At 40.5% G+C, this 16,999-nt stretch overlaps 1 protein-coding gene across 2 annotated transcripts in view; it reads right to left on the reverse strand.

Moving 5' to 3' along the window:
* CRAMP1 (cramped chromatin regulator homolog 1) overlaps positions 1-16,999 on the reverse strand; it is a 205,516-nt gene that overhangs the window by 18,366 nt on the left and 170,151 nt on the right. For both annotated transcript variants that reach the window (XM_053694749.1, XM_053694748.1), the window contains exons 17-20: positions 16,825-16,887; positions 14,624-14,843; positions 11,406-11,564; positions 491-636 (exon numbers count right to left, since the gene is read on the reverse strand). In XM_053694749.1, the coding sequence (XP_053550724.1) occupies positions 491-636; positions 11,406-11,564; positions 14,624-14,843; positions 16,825-16,887 (588 nt within the window). The remainder of the gene's footprint in view (positions 1-490; positions 637-11,405; positions 11,565-14,623; positions 14,844-16,824; positions 16,888-16,999) is intronic.

The raw sequence follows: 16,999 nt of genomic DNA on the forward strand, positions 1-16,999 counted from the left end.
ATAATCTTAAAAAACTTTGCAGATACAATATACCTTAAAGTTAATGTATCATGTCCATTTACAAACAATGAGATATTCAAAATTATTATCATCCCACCACACAGGCCTTTCAACACTATTGGTAAACATTGGTTACTTAACCCCCTAGACAGATTTAGGATGTTTCATGCCGCCCTAAAAGCGATGGGCTTTAATACCGGCACAAAAGGTCCTAGCTTTTGCGGTGTCCTGCACCCCTTCTTGCAAAAACAGCAGTGGATCTAACTGGGGAACGTGCCAAGCAACTCAAACGTTAACAATTATAATTAACATTGGCAACATTTTTACTCTTTCAGCAAGTTTTCCTGAACCTGATAAACACTTATTTGCATTAAAAAAAAACCCCAGGAGGAATGAAGTTTAAATCATAATTTAATTTAAAACCATTGCACTGCTAAACATATGCTTGCTTAAACATTTTACTATTAGTAGTGTTCAGGTTCGTACACACCTCTGTGACATCTGATAGAGACCGAGATACAAAGGAATCCCGTGAACTACCATCAAGTAAGCTGAGACCTAGAAGGGATGTGCCACTCGTGCTTCCTGGTGCAGTAAGCTGATTCTTTTTATTCTTCTCCGGAGAGATAAAGCTGGCTGTGAGTAGAGGAAGATAAAGTTAGTGAGGAATATATTATTTATCTATTTATTTAATTAAAGAAAACACCTGTGTGGCCAGGAAAGTAAGGCTATTGTCTATTTGGGAGCTGAATAGACTTAAAGGGACATAAAAACATAATTTATGCTTACCTGATAAATTTATTTCTCTTGTAGTGTGTTCAGTAGACGGGTCATATATTACTTATGGGATATATTCTCCTTCCCAACAGGAAGTTGCAAGAGGATCACCCAAGCAGAACTGCTATATAGCTCCTCCCCTCACATGTCATATCCAGTCATTCGACCGAAACAAGACGAGAAAGGAGAAACTATAGGGTGCAGTGGTGACTGGAGTTATAATTTAAAATTTAGAACCTGCCTCAAAAAGACAGGGCGGGCCGTGGACTGAACACACTACAAGAGAAAAAATTTATCAGGTAAGCATAAATTATGTTTTCTCTTGTTAAGTGTGTTCAGTCCACGGGTCATCCATTACTTATGGGATACCAATACCAAAGCTAAAGTACACGGATGATGGGAGGGACAAGGCAGGAACATTAAACTGAAGGAACCACTGCCTGTAGAACCTTTCTCCCAAAAACAGCCTCCGAAGAAGCAAAAGTGTCAAATTTGTAAAATTTGGAAAAAGTATGAAGTGAAGACCAAGTTGCAGCCTTGCAAATCTGTTCAACAGAGGCCTCATTCTTAAAGGCCCAGGTGGAAGCCACAGCTCTAGTGGAATAAGCTGTAATTTTTTCAGGAGGCTGCTGTCCAGCAGTCTCGTAGGCTAAGCGTGTTATGCTACGAAGCCAAAAAGAGAGAGAGGTAGCCGAAGCCTTTTGACCTCTCCTCTGTCCAGAGTAAACGACAAACAGAGAAGAAGTTTGTCGAAAATCTTTAGTTGCCTGTAAGTAGAACTTCAGGGCACGGACCACGTCTAGATTATGCAAAAGACGTTCCTTCTTTGAAGAAGGATTAGGACATAATGATGGAACAAAAATCTCTTGATTGATATTCCTGTTAGAAACAACCTTAGGTAAAAACCCAGGTTTAGTACGCAGGACTACCTTGTCTGAATGAAAGATCAGATAAGGAGAATCACAATGTAAGGCAGATAACTCAGAGACTCTTCGAGCCGAGGAAATAGCCATCAAAAACAGAACTTTCCAAGATAAAAGCTTAATATCAATGGAATGAAGGGGTTCAAACGGGACACCTTGAAGAACTTTAAGAACCAAGTTTAAGCTCCACGGAGGAGCAACAGCTTTAAACACAGGCTTAATCCTAGCCAAAGCCTGACAAAAAGCCTGGACGTCTGGATTCTCTGCCAGACGCTTGTGTAAAAGAATAGACAGAGCAGAAATCTGTCCCTTTAGTGAACTAGCGGATAAGCCCTTTTCTAAACCCTCTTGTAGAAAAGACAATATCCTAGGAATCCTAACCTTACTCCATGAGTAACTCTTGGATTCACACCAATATAAATATCTACGCCATATCTTGTGGTAAATTTTTCTGGTAACAGGTTTCCGAGCCTGTATTAATGTATCAATAACCGAATCCGAAAACCCACGCTTTGATAGAATCAAGCGTTCAATTTCCAAGCAGTCAGCCTCAGAGAAATTAGGTTTGGATGGTTGAAAGGACCCTGAATTAGAAGGTCCTGCCTCAGGGGTAGAGACCATGGTGGACAGGACGACATGTCCACTAGGTCTGCATACCAGGTCCTGCGTGGCCACGCAGGCGCTATCAGAATCACCAATGCTCTCTCCTGTTTGATCCTGGCAATCAGTCGAGGTAGCAACGGAAAAGGTGGAAACACATAAGCTATGTTGAAAACCCAAGGGGCTGCTAGTGCATCTACCAGCACCGCTCCCGGGTCCCTGGACCTGGATCCGTAACAAGGAAGCTTGGCGTTCTGGCGAGATGCCATGAGATCCAGATCCGGTTTGCCCCAACGAAGAGCAGTTGAGCAAATACCTCCGGGTGAAGTTCCCACTCCCCCGGATGAAAAGTCTGGCGACTTAGAAAATCCGCCTCCCAGTTCTCCACGCCTGGGATGTAGATCGCTGACAGGTGGCAAGAGTGAGACTCTGCCCAGCGAATTATCTTCGAGACTTCCAACATCGCTAGGGAACTCCTGGTTCCCCCTTGATGATTGATGTAAGCCACAGTCGTGATGTTGTCCGACTGAAATCTGATGAACCTCAGTGTTGCTAACTGAGGCCAAGCTAGAAGAGCATTGAATATTGCTCTTAATTCTAGAATGTTTATCGGGAGGAGTTTCTCCTCCTGAGTCCACGATCCCTGAGCCTTCAGGGAGTTCCAGACTGCTCCCCAGCCCAGTAGGCTGGCATCTGTTGTTACAATCGTCCAATCTGGTCTGCGAAAAGTCATTCCTTTGGACAGATGAACCCGTGACAACCACCAGAGAAGAGAATCTCTGGTCTCCTGGTCCAGATTTAGCAAAGGGGACAGATCTGAGTAATCCCCATTCCACTGACTTAGCATGCATAGTTGCAGCGGTCTGAGATGTAGGCGCGCAAATGGCACTATGTCCATTGCCGCGACCATTAAGCCGATTACTTCCATGCACTGAGCTACTGATGGGCTTGGAATGGAGTGAAGGACACGGCAAGCATTGAGAATCTTTGATAACCTGGACTCCGTCAGGTAAATTTTCATCTCTACAGAATTTATAAGAGTCCCTAGAAAAGGGACCCTTGTGAGTGGTAACAGAGAACTCTTCTCCACGTTCACTTTCCACCCATGCGACCTCAGAAATGCTATAACTATCTCTGTATGAGACTTTGCATTTTGAAAACTTGACGCTTGTATCAGAATGTCGTCTAGGTACGGAGCCACCGCTATGCCTCGTGGTCTTAGTACCGCCAGAAGTGAGCCCAGAACCTTTGTAAAAATTCTCGGGGCCGTAGCTAACCCGAAGGGAAGAGCTACAAACTGGTAATGCCTGTCTAGAAAGGCAAACCTTAGGTACCGATAAGGATCCTTGTGAATCGGTATGTGAAGGTAGGCATCCTTTAAGTCCACTGTGGTCATATATTGACCCTCTTGGATCATGGGTAGGATGGTCCGAATGGTTTCCATCTTGAACGATGGAACCCTTAGGAACTTGTTTAAGATTTTTAAGTCTAAGATTGGTCTGAAGGTTCCCTCTTTTTTGGGAACCACAAACAGATTTGAATAAAACCCTTGCCCCTGTTCCGTTTGCGGAACTGGGTGGATCACTCCCATCACTAAGAGGTCTTGTACACTTATTTCTATTGGGCTCCACATCGGCTTTTAAACATAATGAACAAGCAGATTCCTCTGTATCAGACATGTTTAAACAGACTAGCAATGAAGCTAGCAAGCTTGGAAAATACTTTCAATAAGTTTACAAGCAATATAAAAAACGCGGCAGCGCTTTTAAAAAACACAGTTGAATAACAAAGAACTAATTCAGTTATAGTCAACAATTCTTTAAATGTATTAATTAGCAGAGGATTGCACCCATTAGCAAAAGGATGATTAACCCCTCAGTACCCAAAAACGGATATCAAATTAAGATTTAACGCTCTTATCACAGTCAAACACACTGTCACAGGTCTGCTGTGACTGATTACCTCCCTCAAAAACGAATTTTGAAGACCCCTGAGCTCTCTAGAGACGTCCTGGATCAAGGAGGAAGAAGCAGGAAAACTGTGCTAGAATTTTAACTGCGCAACAAGGCGCTAAAAAAGGCCCCTCCCACTCATTTACAACAGTGGGAGACCTGATATAACGGTTTCTATGCAGAAATATACGTTAGCCATGTGGAAAAAAATCATGCCCAAAAGGATTTATCACCAAAGTACCTCACAAAACGAATAACATGCCAGTAAACGTTTTAAACACAAACTTCTTTTAATGTCATGCAAAGTTATCACTAAGCCTGCTACCAGTCGCTTCCACTGCAGATAAGGCTTAAGCATTATTTCAGTATTAACAGTATTTTCTCAGTCAAATTCTAGTCCCTAGAAAATAACTCTACTGTGCATACATTTATCAGCCTGATACCAGTCACTACTACTGCATTTAAGGCTGTACTTACATCATACGTGTAACAGCAGTGTTTTCTTAGTCAATTCCATTCCCAGAAAATATTGTACTGCACATACCTCATTTGCGGGGGACCCCGCATGCTATTCCCATTGTCTGAAGTTACCCCACTCCTCAGAATGTCGAGAACAGCCAGTGGATCTTAGTTACGCCTGCTAAGATCATAGAAAACGCAGGCAGTTTCTTCTTCCAAATACTGCCTGAGATAGAAAAACAGCACACTCCGGTGCCATTTAAAATAACAAACTTTTGATTGAAGAATAATTAAGTAAAAACTCCGACTCCTCTCGCGACCTCCTTCTTTGTTGAGGGTTGCAAGAGAATGACTGGATATGACATGTGAGGGGAGGAGCTATATAGCAGTTCTGCTTGGGTGATCCTCTTGCAACTTCCTGTTGGGAAGGAGAATATATCCCATAAGTAATGGATGACCCGTGGACTGAACACACTTAACAAGAGAAACACACATTTTTCCTTTCTTGATTCAGATAGAGAATACAATTTACTTCTATTATCTACATTTATTCCCTCACTATGTATTCTTTGTTGAAAAAGCAGCAATTCACTACTGGGAGCTGGTTAACACATTTGGTGAGCCAATAACATGTAGTATATGTTTGCAGAGACCAATCAGCAGCCCCTATCCTTTTCAACAAGGGATACTAAGAAAACAAAACAAATAAGATAATAGAAGTTGGAAACTTGTTTACAAGAATAAATTTGGGTTTCATGTCCCTTTGATCCAGAGATTGTACCATGTATTTTAATTCTATGGAGGTGATTACTTTATATTAAAGGGACACTGAACCCAAATTGTTTATTTTGTGATTCAGATAGAGCATGCAATTTTAATCAAGTTTCTAATTTACTCATCATCATTTTTTCTTTGTTCTCTTGCTATCTTTATTTGAAAAAGAAGGCATCTAAGTTTTTTTTTTTTTTTTCAGAACTCTGGACAGCACTTTTTTTATTGGTGGATGAATGTATCCACCAATCAGCAAGGACAACCCAGGTTGTTCACCAAAAATGGTCCGGCATCTAAACTTACATTCTTGCATTTCAAATAAAGATACCAAGAGAATGAAGAAAATGTGATAATAGGAGTAAATTAGAACGTTGCTTAAAATTTCATGCTCTATCTATATCACGAAAGAAAAAAATTGGGTTCAGTGTCCCTTTAATATTAGTTTACCAATTACAGTCATGCTTACTTAAAGGACATGAAACCCAAACATTTTCTTTCATGATTCAGATAGAGCATACAATTTTAATCAACTTTCCAATTTACTTCTATTATTTAATTTTCTCCAAGTATACTTTGTTGACGGAGCAATGCACTAATGGGAGCTAGCTGAAAGCCAATGACAAGGAAGGAAAGGAATTTATCTGGTAAGCATAAATTATGTTTTCCTAAGAAAGGGAGAGTCCACAGTTTCATTCCTTACTGTTTGGAAAACTATACCCAAGCTCCAGAGGACACTGAATGAATAACGGAAGGGAACAAAAAGGAAGAGGTGGACCCTACACTGAGGGCATCACAGCCTGCAAAACTTGTATCCCGAAAGCTGCTTCAGCCGAAGCAAAAACATAAAACTTGTAACATTTTGAAAAAAGTATGTAGGGAGGACAAGGTAGCTGCCTTACAAATCTGATCCATAGAGGCTTCGTTCTTAAAGGCCCAAGAGGAAGCCAATGCTCTAGTGGAATGAGCCGTTATCCTCTCAGGACGACGATGTCCCGCTGTCTCGTAAGCTAAGTGGATGACACTCCTTAACCAAAAAGATAGGGAAGTCGAAGTAGCCTTCTGCCCCTTACGCTTCCCTGAATAGACAACAAAGAGGAAGATTGTCTAAACTGCTTAGTAGCCTAAAGATAGAACTTCAAGGCGCGAACCACATCCAAATTGTGAAGTAAGCGTTCCTTCGATGAAGGATTAGGACACAAGGAAGGAACCACAATCTCCTTATTGATGTTGTGAGCTGACACAACCTTAGGAAGAAAACATAATTTAGTACGAAAAACTGCCTTATCTGCATGAAAAAAATCAGATAAGGGGGCTCACATTGCAAAGCAGAGATCTCAGAAACTCTGCGCCCAGAGGCAATAGCCAATAAAAAGAGAACCTTACAAGATAACAATTTAATGTCAACGAAATGCAAAGGCTCAAACAGAACCTGTTGCAAATCACGAAGAACAAGATTTAGGCTCCAAGGAAGAGCCACAGATCTAAACACAGGTCTGATCCTAATCAGAGCCTTAACAAAGGACTGCACGTCTGGAGGCTCAGCCAGTCTCTTGCGCAATAAAACCGACAGGGACAAAATCTGACCCCTCAGTGAACTAGCAGAAAGGCCTTTCTCCAGCCCATCCTGGAGAAAAGATAAGATCCTGGCAACCTTAACTCTGTGCCAGGAAAAAAACCACGTTCCTCACACCAGAATAAGTAGGTCCACCACCCCTTGTGGTAGATACGCAGAGTAACTGGTTTACGAGCTTGAATAAGAGTATCAATGACACTCTCAGAGAAACCTTTCTTGGCTAAGACTAAGCGTCCAATCTCCACGCAGTTAGCCTCAAAGAATCTAGATTTTGATGAACAAATGGACCTTGTATCAGCAGGTCTCTGCGACAAGGTAACTTCCACGGAGGAGACGAGGACATCCCCACTAGATTCGCGAAACACATCCTTCGCAGCCAAGCAATCAGGATTACTGATACCCGCCACCACTCAAGGAAAAAGCGGTAATGGAGGAAAAAGATATATGAGTTTGAACCTCCAGGACACTGATAGTGCACCTATTAGATTCGCTTGGGGATCCCTCGACCCGTACCTGGGTAGCTTGGTATTGAGACGGGACGCCATGAGATCTCCGGCATCCCCCACTTGCTGCATATCTCTGCAAACACCTCAGGATGGAGAGACCATTCCCCTGGATGGAAGGATTGCCTGCTGAGAAAATCCGCCTCCCAGTTGTCCACACCCGGAATGTGGATCGTTGACAGCAAACAGCTCCAGAATCTGAGATACGTAGAGGTTATATTGTCTGATTGGAATCTGATAAACTGGGACAAACCCAGTAGTGGTCAAGCCTTCAAGGCCTTGAAAATTACCTGTAGTTCCAAAATATTGATTGGGAGGGAGGACTCCTCCTGAGTCCACAACCCCTGTGCCTTCCTGGCACCCCAAAAAGCTCCCCATTCGGATAGGCTTGCGTCCGTAGTCAAATTCTCCCAGGATGATCTTAGAAAGGATGTCCCTCGGGACAGATTATCTGGATAGAGCCACCAAGAAAGCGATTCTCTCGACCGGCTGTCTAATACAATCTGAACCTGGCCTACCTGAATCAAAGGAAGGATGGACCTTATTGTCTCCATCTTGAAGGAAGGGACACTGAGAAATTTGTGAAAGTGAAAGTCAATCCTAGCGTTTGTAAAACGCTAGGATTGACTATTGAAACAAATAAAAGGGGCATTTCATTCATGAAGTATAAGATACTTGATGTAGAAAGCTCCTTTATTTATTTCAATTGATAGCTGCTCTTCGCTCCTACAGCGGCTAAAAATTTGTTTTGCTAACAGGTGACGTTTTCACTTCTTAGCCAATAGCTGTGCGGTAAATCCAGCTCCCATGGGTGCCAAGCCGGATTTACCGCACGGCTATTGGCTAAGAGGTGAAAACGTCACCTCTTAGCAAAAATTTTTTTTAGGCATGGGCTGTTGTAGGAGCTAAGAGCGGCAATCGAATGAAACAAATAAAGGAGCTTTCTACATGAAGTATCTTATACTCCATGAATGAAAGTCCACTTTATTTGTTTCAACAGTCAATCCTAGCGTTTGTACAACGCTAGGATTAACTTTCACTTTAAATCCAGAATTGGGCGGAAAGTTCCCTGGGACAACAACTCCTAAGGCGGAAAGATCCAGAACCCCACCTAGAAAGGCATCCCTCTTTTCTGGTTCTGGTAGACAGATTCGAAAGAAGGAATTTGCCAGTTTGCGGATGAGATTTGAAGCCTATCTTGTATCCCTGAGATACCACCTCCAAGACCCACGTATCCTGTACGTCCTTGAACCAGGCGTCTGAAAAAAGAGAGACAGTCTGCCCCTACATGATCCGATCCCAGATCGGGGGCCCTCCCTTTATGCCGACTTGTTTTCGGCTGGCTTCTTATTTTGCTTGGATTTATTCCAGGACTGTTGGGTTGCTTGGGCTTGGAGGAGGGTTGCTGTCGTTGGGATTTGTCAGAACATAAGGAACGAAAATAAGAAGATTGTCGTCCCTTAGGCTTGTTCTTATCTTGTGGTAGGAAGGTACCCTTGCCTCCGGAAACCGTAGAAATAATTGAGTCCAGGCCTGGACCAAATAAAATATTTCCCTTAAAGGAAAGAGAAAGGAGTCTGGACTTAGAAGTTATATCCGCAAACCAAGACTTCAACCAGAGTGCCTGGCGGGCTAGGACCGCAAAGCCAGAGGCCTTTGCATTTAGGCAAATAATTTGCATGTTCGCATCACAGATAAAAGAATTAGCAATTCTAAGAGCATTAATTTTGTCTTGAATATCCTTGAGATGAGACTCCACCTCAATGAGTTCCAACAAAGAGTCGCACCAGTAGGTAGCCACTCTGGCAACCGCAACAACTGCAGCCGCCGGCTGAAACAAAAATCCTGTATGTTGTAACATCTTTTCTTATCCATCAGCTCTCTGAACGAAGAACTATGATCAAGAGGTATAGTAGTACGTTTAGCAAGCGTAGAGATAGCACCATCCACCTTAGGAATGGAGCCACACAAATCCAGTTGAAAGTCCAGGACTGGGAACAACTTTTTAAAAGTAGATGAGGGGTAAAGGAAGAACCAATTCTTTCCAATTCGTTCTTAATAATGTTCGTTATCTTAAACGGCACAGGAAAAGTCAAAGGAACTTTCTGGTCTTCGTAAACTCTGTCCAATTTAGGTATCATAGGTTCTTCAGGCAGCGCGGCTTCTGGAACCTCTAACGTAGACAGAACCTCCTTTAATAAAAAACGCAAGTGCTCAATTTTAAATCTAAAGGACGGTTTCTCCGCAGCAGGAGGCTTAGACGCCAAGGACTGAAAGGACCCAGAAAGTTCACCCTCTGAAGCTACAGAGGTTAACTCATTGGATAACTGGGACATAATAGCTAAATCCGATAAATATTTAGATGATGCCGGGTCATGAGAACTAACCTTTCTCTTGTGTTTGTTAGAGCAAGGTAATGCACTGAGGGCCGCAGACACTTTTATAACTGTGCGGCAAAGTCCGCAGGAAGAAGGCTCCCTCTGAATGGAGGATTAGATGTGCTATGGAGAACTAAATGTGGAGTGGATAACGTAGCAAGGGTAGTAATCTCACAGGACGCAGAGTCCTGAGAGGTAGACGGCTCAGAGGGACTAAGAGCCTTAGCAGGCTTGTCTCCCTTCTTATTCTTTATAAATGTGTTAAGGCATGTGGAACATAATTGAGTCGGTGGGAAAACCAAGGCCTCCTCACAATATAAACAGGTATGATTTAGAACAGAAGGAGTACCTTCTAACATGTCAGAGTCCTCCATAGCTCAGGTTATACCCACAGGACACAAATAAAAACGTTTTTTATTATAGAAAACTGCACCTTTATACTCCCAATGGCTGGGGCACTCACCACCACCTAGACCCAGAAAGATAACAGAGGAAACGCTCTCCTCAGGTTCAAGTCTCAGTCGCAATGGTGGAAATGAACATAGACCACACTTGGTCACATGGAGTGCAAGACAGTGCTTCCCCTGTTATTACAAGTACAGCAAGTAATAGGAGCTGTGCAACACTTTCAAAAACAAAAGTGAAACTTAAAAGTGAAACCGGTTTGTTCCAGCCAAAAACACACAGTCTATCAGCCCAGGAAAAAAAAAAAATCACACAAAGCAGCATGTATATAATACACTGATTAATTAACCCCAAATGTTCAATAAACCCCCTTTAGAGGATATTGACAATCTTACCTCCAGGATCCATGCTGTGGAACAGAACACAGCCTCTCAAGTGTGAATCTTATAGCAGCTCTTCTGACATGGACTTGAGTGAGAGAAAGCAGGCAGTGAAACTCATCAACACTGATAGCTTAGGAGCTGTTAGCAGTAGTCTGGATGGTTTCGCAGAAAAACTTTCCCTGCATCTCCAGACTATAACTAACTTTCATCAATACTCTCAATGAGAGGTTGACATGACTACTTAAAACTCCAGTCCTATCTCGAAGGGCAGATAACCTTTTTCAAGACTCTCTGAATATTCTGACACTTCTCTGCCACCTCCTAGCGTGATGAAAGGCAAAGAATGACTGGGGTAATGAGAAAGTCGGAGACACATTTAAGCATTTGGCTGGGGTGTCTTTGCCTCCTCCTGGTGGCCAGGTGTTGTACTTTCCAACAGTAAGGAATGAAGCAGTGGACTCTCCCTATCTTAGGATGGAGATACTGTTCTTTTAACACCAGAAGACAGATTTTTTTTTTTTACAGCTTGGGGAAAGCTCTTTGTATAAGGAATTATGATAAAATACAGTATACTAAAAACACTATTTCACATTTGTCAAGTATGTCTTGTAGCAGTCATAAGATTTTGACAGCACAAAAAGTGAGATCATACTTGGATAGTTTGAGCATTCTGATACTTACAAAACAGACTGCTGAGGGAGGAGTCGGTAGAATCGTTGGGGTACCATTGTGGGTCATGAGTAGGAGAGGCGATCCAGTTCTGCCTGGGACTAGATGAGGGCGAGGGAAGACTTTTGGAGTTATCGTTCAACTTGGCTGGGGAAAGAGGTACGGATTCTCCTATTTATAAAAAAATAAATAATATTTTTTTTACTATTTGCCATTAAATCATTTTTTACAGTACATGAAATTTTAAAACACATTATCCTCCCACCACTTCCAATCCTAAGTATTTTAACCATTTACCAAAGTGAAGAGATAAGAAAAAAACAGCCTCACCAGAAAACTAAAAGCATTAAATATAAGTCTGGTGACAAACAGGACCATAACTGAAACAAAATAATATCAAAATAACCTATTGATAAGAGAAAAAAAACCTTCAGAGGAAAATAAAAACACCAAAGTGATATGATTTATAAAAAGGCACCCAAAAAAACCAATGTGGCCACTTTCCCAAATGCTTAATAGTGGCCTCACAGCAAGGGAATTCATGAATGTATCTGTGAAAAGCAACACAAAGAGAGCTCTTGGAAAGGCCCTTAAAAGGACATGAAACCAAAATTTTAGGGTGCTGTTAACCAATGAGGAGAAAAATGCTGAAAACCAAAGTCCCCCTAGGCCAAAACTGGCACAATAAAAATCACACACTCATTTTGTTTGTCACAACAATGGGAGGTTAAACAGAGGATTAGATAAAGAGCCAAGGAAAACTAAGTGCATTCATAATAGCGGATTATGGATCCTTGGTTTAAACTATGTATAGAAGTATTACACATGGTAAGAAAAGTTTTATGTCTTTGGGTATAATAAATTATTTGATTTGTAAAGTGCCTGAGTGTCTAAATAGATCATAGAAATAGAATAATAGAAATAATTGATCCGCAAAAGGGAGAAAAGTAAGACGCCTTAGAGGACACAGTAACAGTGATATTGGTAGCAGGCTCCAGGGAAAGGTGTACTTGATTGCCGATGATACAAAACATTTTAATTAACAGTTGGTGTTCCAGGAGGGGTGAATCAAATGAGTGCGATATTAAAAAAGAACTGGAGGGCTGGACAAATAAGTAGGATCAAAAATTTAAATAGGCGAATTAAAGTCTTAATAATACGTTACTGAATGTAACTAAAAGAGATTTGGGAATTATTATTATTTAAGATGATTTAAAATATACAGCTGGTAAGGCCAGTAGACTACTTGGTTGCACTGGTAGAGGTATTAGCAGCAGAAATAGCAATATTCTTATGTCACTTTACAGATCACTAGTTAGGCCTCATCTTAAATAGGGTACAGTTCTGGAAACAGTCCAAAGGAGGGCTACTAAAGTGGTACATGGTCTAATATACAACATGTATAGTTTAGAGAAGAGAGGGTAAAGAGGTGAGATGATTGACACTTTCAAATATAAGAAGGGACTTAAAGTAAACCATTATAGAACAGCAAAAAACTAACAGTAAACCAATGCAAGACGACTCACGTTTCTCACCCTAGGAAGAGCCTTATCTAGTTGCATTTTTGATTTTTAATAAAAGAAGCACACACCACACATAAAGCTGTCGATTATTCAGTAACAATCGACAGGCATATTGCCTAACCACTAAAGTTTGCTTTCTTGCATAACCAATAATATAGTTACTTATATTATTAGAATTTAACATGCCATTAAGTACTGCATACATCAAGCACTCGGCTTTGTGCTTCAGATTTGTATAAATACACACCCACATCCCTACAAACATTTCCCCTGTCCTTCACTCCACAAAACCAGCTCCTCCCTCTTTCTCATACTCCAATTTGCTCTTCTATGCTTACACATGTTCATATATTAATACAACCCATATTGTCATCTTATTCTGATTTTTTTACCTCTGCTTCGTCACCAGTTGTGTCATCTCGATTACGCTCTTATTTATCAGAATTTGCTACCTGTCAGTGCGCATGCTCTGTATTACGTAATCACACTCCACATTTGTTAAAAAGGAATGTGATTATGTAATTAGCAGCATGTGCACTGAGAGGTAGCAAACTCTGATAAGGAAGTTGTCCTGTCGAATTTTGCTGTGGCTAATAAATGTGCGCATGAGCAGTTTAATTACTTGTCACAGTGGCCGATGAAAGTGTGTCCTGCACTCAAAATATATCAATAAAATTTCCATATACAAATGTTATATATATATATATATATATATATATATATATATACACATATGTATGCACATATATATTTATAATTTTTCTATGTGATTTTTATTTATATGGATCCTGTCTCCTTCTCGCAGTGTATCGTATATTACCCTGCCATTAATTTCACAGCCACATAGCGTTTTTTCTCCCCTGAAGATGACGTCATCGTAAGCGCCAAGGAGTTTGCCGGGTCAGACGCAGAGACGCTGAGAAGAGGTGAGAGGATCGAAAAGGTGCCTTTGGACGGCACACCGTGCAAATACGGGATTTATTTGCATCACAGTACCTGCTGCTTCGAAAGCCACACTGACAAACAGGCACAGAGGATCAGGTGAGCGCATATTATTTAAGCGCATACAAAAGATCTTTATTCTGAAGGCGTGTGGATCTTAGTTTGTGTTGCATTGATTAACATTGTCAATTTACTAAAGAGGGGAGTGGTTGTCTATTTGGCAGTGGCAGCACTTCAAATATTAAGTGTGGACATTTGACACTATAACTAACCGCTCTAACAATCTTGCTATTATTACTATTTTTATTTATATCTTGTGTGCAGGATATGCTTTCATAGCCCACCGTGACAAGTGATAGAACTGCGCATGTGCGCATTTATTAGCCACAGCAAAATCTAACAAGACAACTTCCTTCAGAAGCTACCTCAGTGCACATGCTGCTAATTACATAAATTGCATTCCACACATTTCTTTTTAACAAATGTGGAGTGTGATTACGTAATAGAGAGAATGAGCACTGACAGGTAGAAAATTCTGATAAGGTAGCAAAAACTGAAGAACTCAATGCATAAAAGTTCTGTACATCACAGACGGTAAGTCGGGGGAAGAGCCCTCTATCCCTATACATTCGTCATATTTTTGGTAAAGTTACATATTCATTGTATTGATACAGAGCTAATATGTTGTCACTTTAACAATAATGAATTTTAGCCCTGAAATTAAACTGTCAAAATTGTACACGACCGAACTGGTTAAGGACTCACCATACTGTCCAGAACTTATAGCTATTTCAATAATGGAGTCACTGATATGTGTGGCAGGTTCCCCATTTAATGAAAGGGAATCCTCGGGAGGGCCAGGAAATGATATGTCCAGCAAGGCAGATACATTGGGTGGAGAAAGGCAGGAAGAACCACTAGCCGGAGCAGGACCATTCTGCAGGGAATTCTGGGAGATCTCACTTAAGGATAGGACAGATGATGGCTAAAGTAATAATGGTATACAAGACAGGTTATCAGTGCAATGTTATATACATTCTTCATGTTTCAATCATACTCTTAAGTAACTTTTAAAATTATAATTTCTTAAGGTCTATCTACACTTCTCAAAATAAATAAACACAAATCTGTCAAGTATAGAAATATAACAATATCAACTGTTGAATAAAGGGGGGGAAACATGATGTCAATCAGCATTTAAAGGGACATGAAACTCAAATTGCTTCTTTCATTATTCAGATAAAGCATAACATTTTAAATACCTTTCCAATGTATTCCCATGATCTAATTTGCTTCATTCTGTTAGTATCCTTTGTTGAAAGCATACCTAGGAGCAGTAATACACAACTGGGAGCTAGCTGCTAACTGGCGGCTGCACAGATATGCCTCTTTTTAGAGGCTCGCCCTATGTGTTCAGCTAGCTCTCAGTAGTGCATTCCTGCTTCCTCAACACAGGATACACCAGGAGCATGACGCAAATTTCATAACTGGGCGCAGCTTTTTTCCTTTAAAATCTGATGCACTCACTACATTTGTAACACGTGGGAATGTAACCAATAGACAAGCAATTACATGTTTTCTTTGTTACACCTGAGTACATTTTATAGGTATTTTATGTAAACTGTTTCTTTCCAGTTTACTTCTATTATCAAATTTGTTTCATTCTCTTTGTATCATTTGTTGAAGGTGCAGCAATGCACTACTGGTTTCTAACTGTCACATGGGTGAGCTAATGACAATCGGTATAAATATGCAGCCACCAATCAGCAGCTAGAACCTAGGTTCTTTGCTGCTCCTGAGCTTACCTAGATAAACCTTTCAGCAAAGGATAATAAGAGAAAAAAAGCAAATTTAATAATGGAAGTAAATTGGAAAGTGGCTACAAAGACTCTGATCTTAATTATTTATGGTCATGACCTTTAATAAGAGTGAGCTCTAGAGTGATCATTATCAGTGACATTATGACTGGTTGGTGTCTACAGAAACAGGATTATTTTCATATTAAAAACAAAGCATGCATATTCTATTTAGCTCCCTAAAATGCAGGGCTCAAAGAGAAACAGAAGCAATACATTAAAGTGATTAACAGGGGCCCTTTAATTTATTAAAGTTTACAAAGACACATTTTTAAAATACTTACCTTTGTGTTAAAAGGTAAACCTAACTCTGATCCTCCGGCCGCATCTCCTGCTTTCTTTAGCATATTGCTGACAAATCCGGCTTCCTCCAATCGTTGTGTGTCCCCTTTGGCATCCAGCTCGTGAGACAGGCCACGATTGGAGGAAGCCAGATTCGTCATCCATATGCTAAAGAAAGCAGGAGCTGCGGGTGGAGGATTGGTGTTATGTTTACCTTAACGCAAAGTATATTAAAAAATAAGCATCATTGTAAACGTTAATGAATTAAAGTGCCCCTGTCTTTTAGATTATTGTTTGATACTGGCCTTTAATTCAATAAAGTTTATAATCACTTTAAATAAACATATAAAGTCATATCAACAAACTTACATACAATAGGAACAAGTCAAGAAAAATGATATAATTAGAATTAAAAGGGACATGAAACCTTTGTTTCCCAATGATTCAGCTAGAACTTGGTTCTCTTGGTATCCTTTGTTGAAAACCAAACCTAGGTAGGTTCAGGAGAAGTAAAGCACTAATGGAAGCTAGATGCTGATTGATAGCTGCACATAGATGCCTCTTGTCATTGTCTTACTGGATAGGTTCAGCTAGCTCCCAGTGGTACACTGCTGCTTGTTTAACAAAGGATAACAAGAAAATTAAGCAAATTTGATAATAGAAGTAAATGGAAACTTGTTTAAAACAGTTTGCTTTTTCTGAATCATGACAGAAAAATGAGTGTTTTGTGTCCCTTTAAATATCCATAATCCTTAGAAAAACATTACAGAATGATGGTATGTGACGGTCATGTCTGAGATGTATTACATAGATAGGATATCTCAGTACCTGGAATTGTGGAGTCGGTTCCTGCAGTGCAGGTGAAGAAAGTGCAATAAATGGCATAGGATCCTAAAAAAATAAATACATAAATAAAAAATAAAGAATCAAAAAAATAATTTTGGTTTCAAGGAGAGGAAAAAATAAAAACATAAAAGTTTAAAAAACAAAGACAACGTAAGTC

Source organism: Bombina bombina, chromosome 11, assembly GCF_027579735.1.
Source record: "Bombina bombina isolate aBomBom1 chromosome 11, aBomBom1.pri, whole genome shotgun sequence".
In the NCBI taxonomy this organism is placed as follows: domain Eukaryota; kingdom Metazoa; phylum Chordata; class Amphibia; order Anura; family Bombinatoridae; genus Bombina; species Bombina bombina.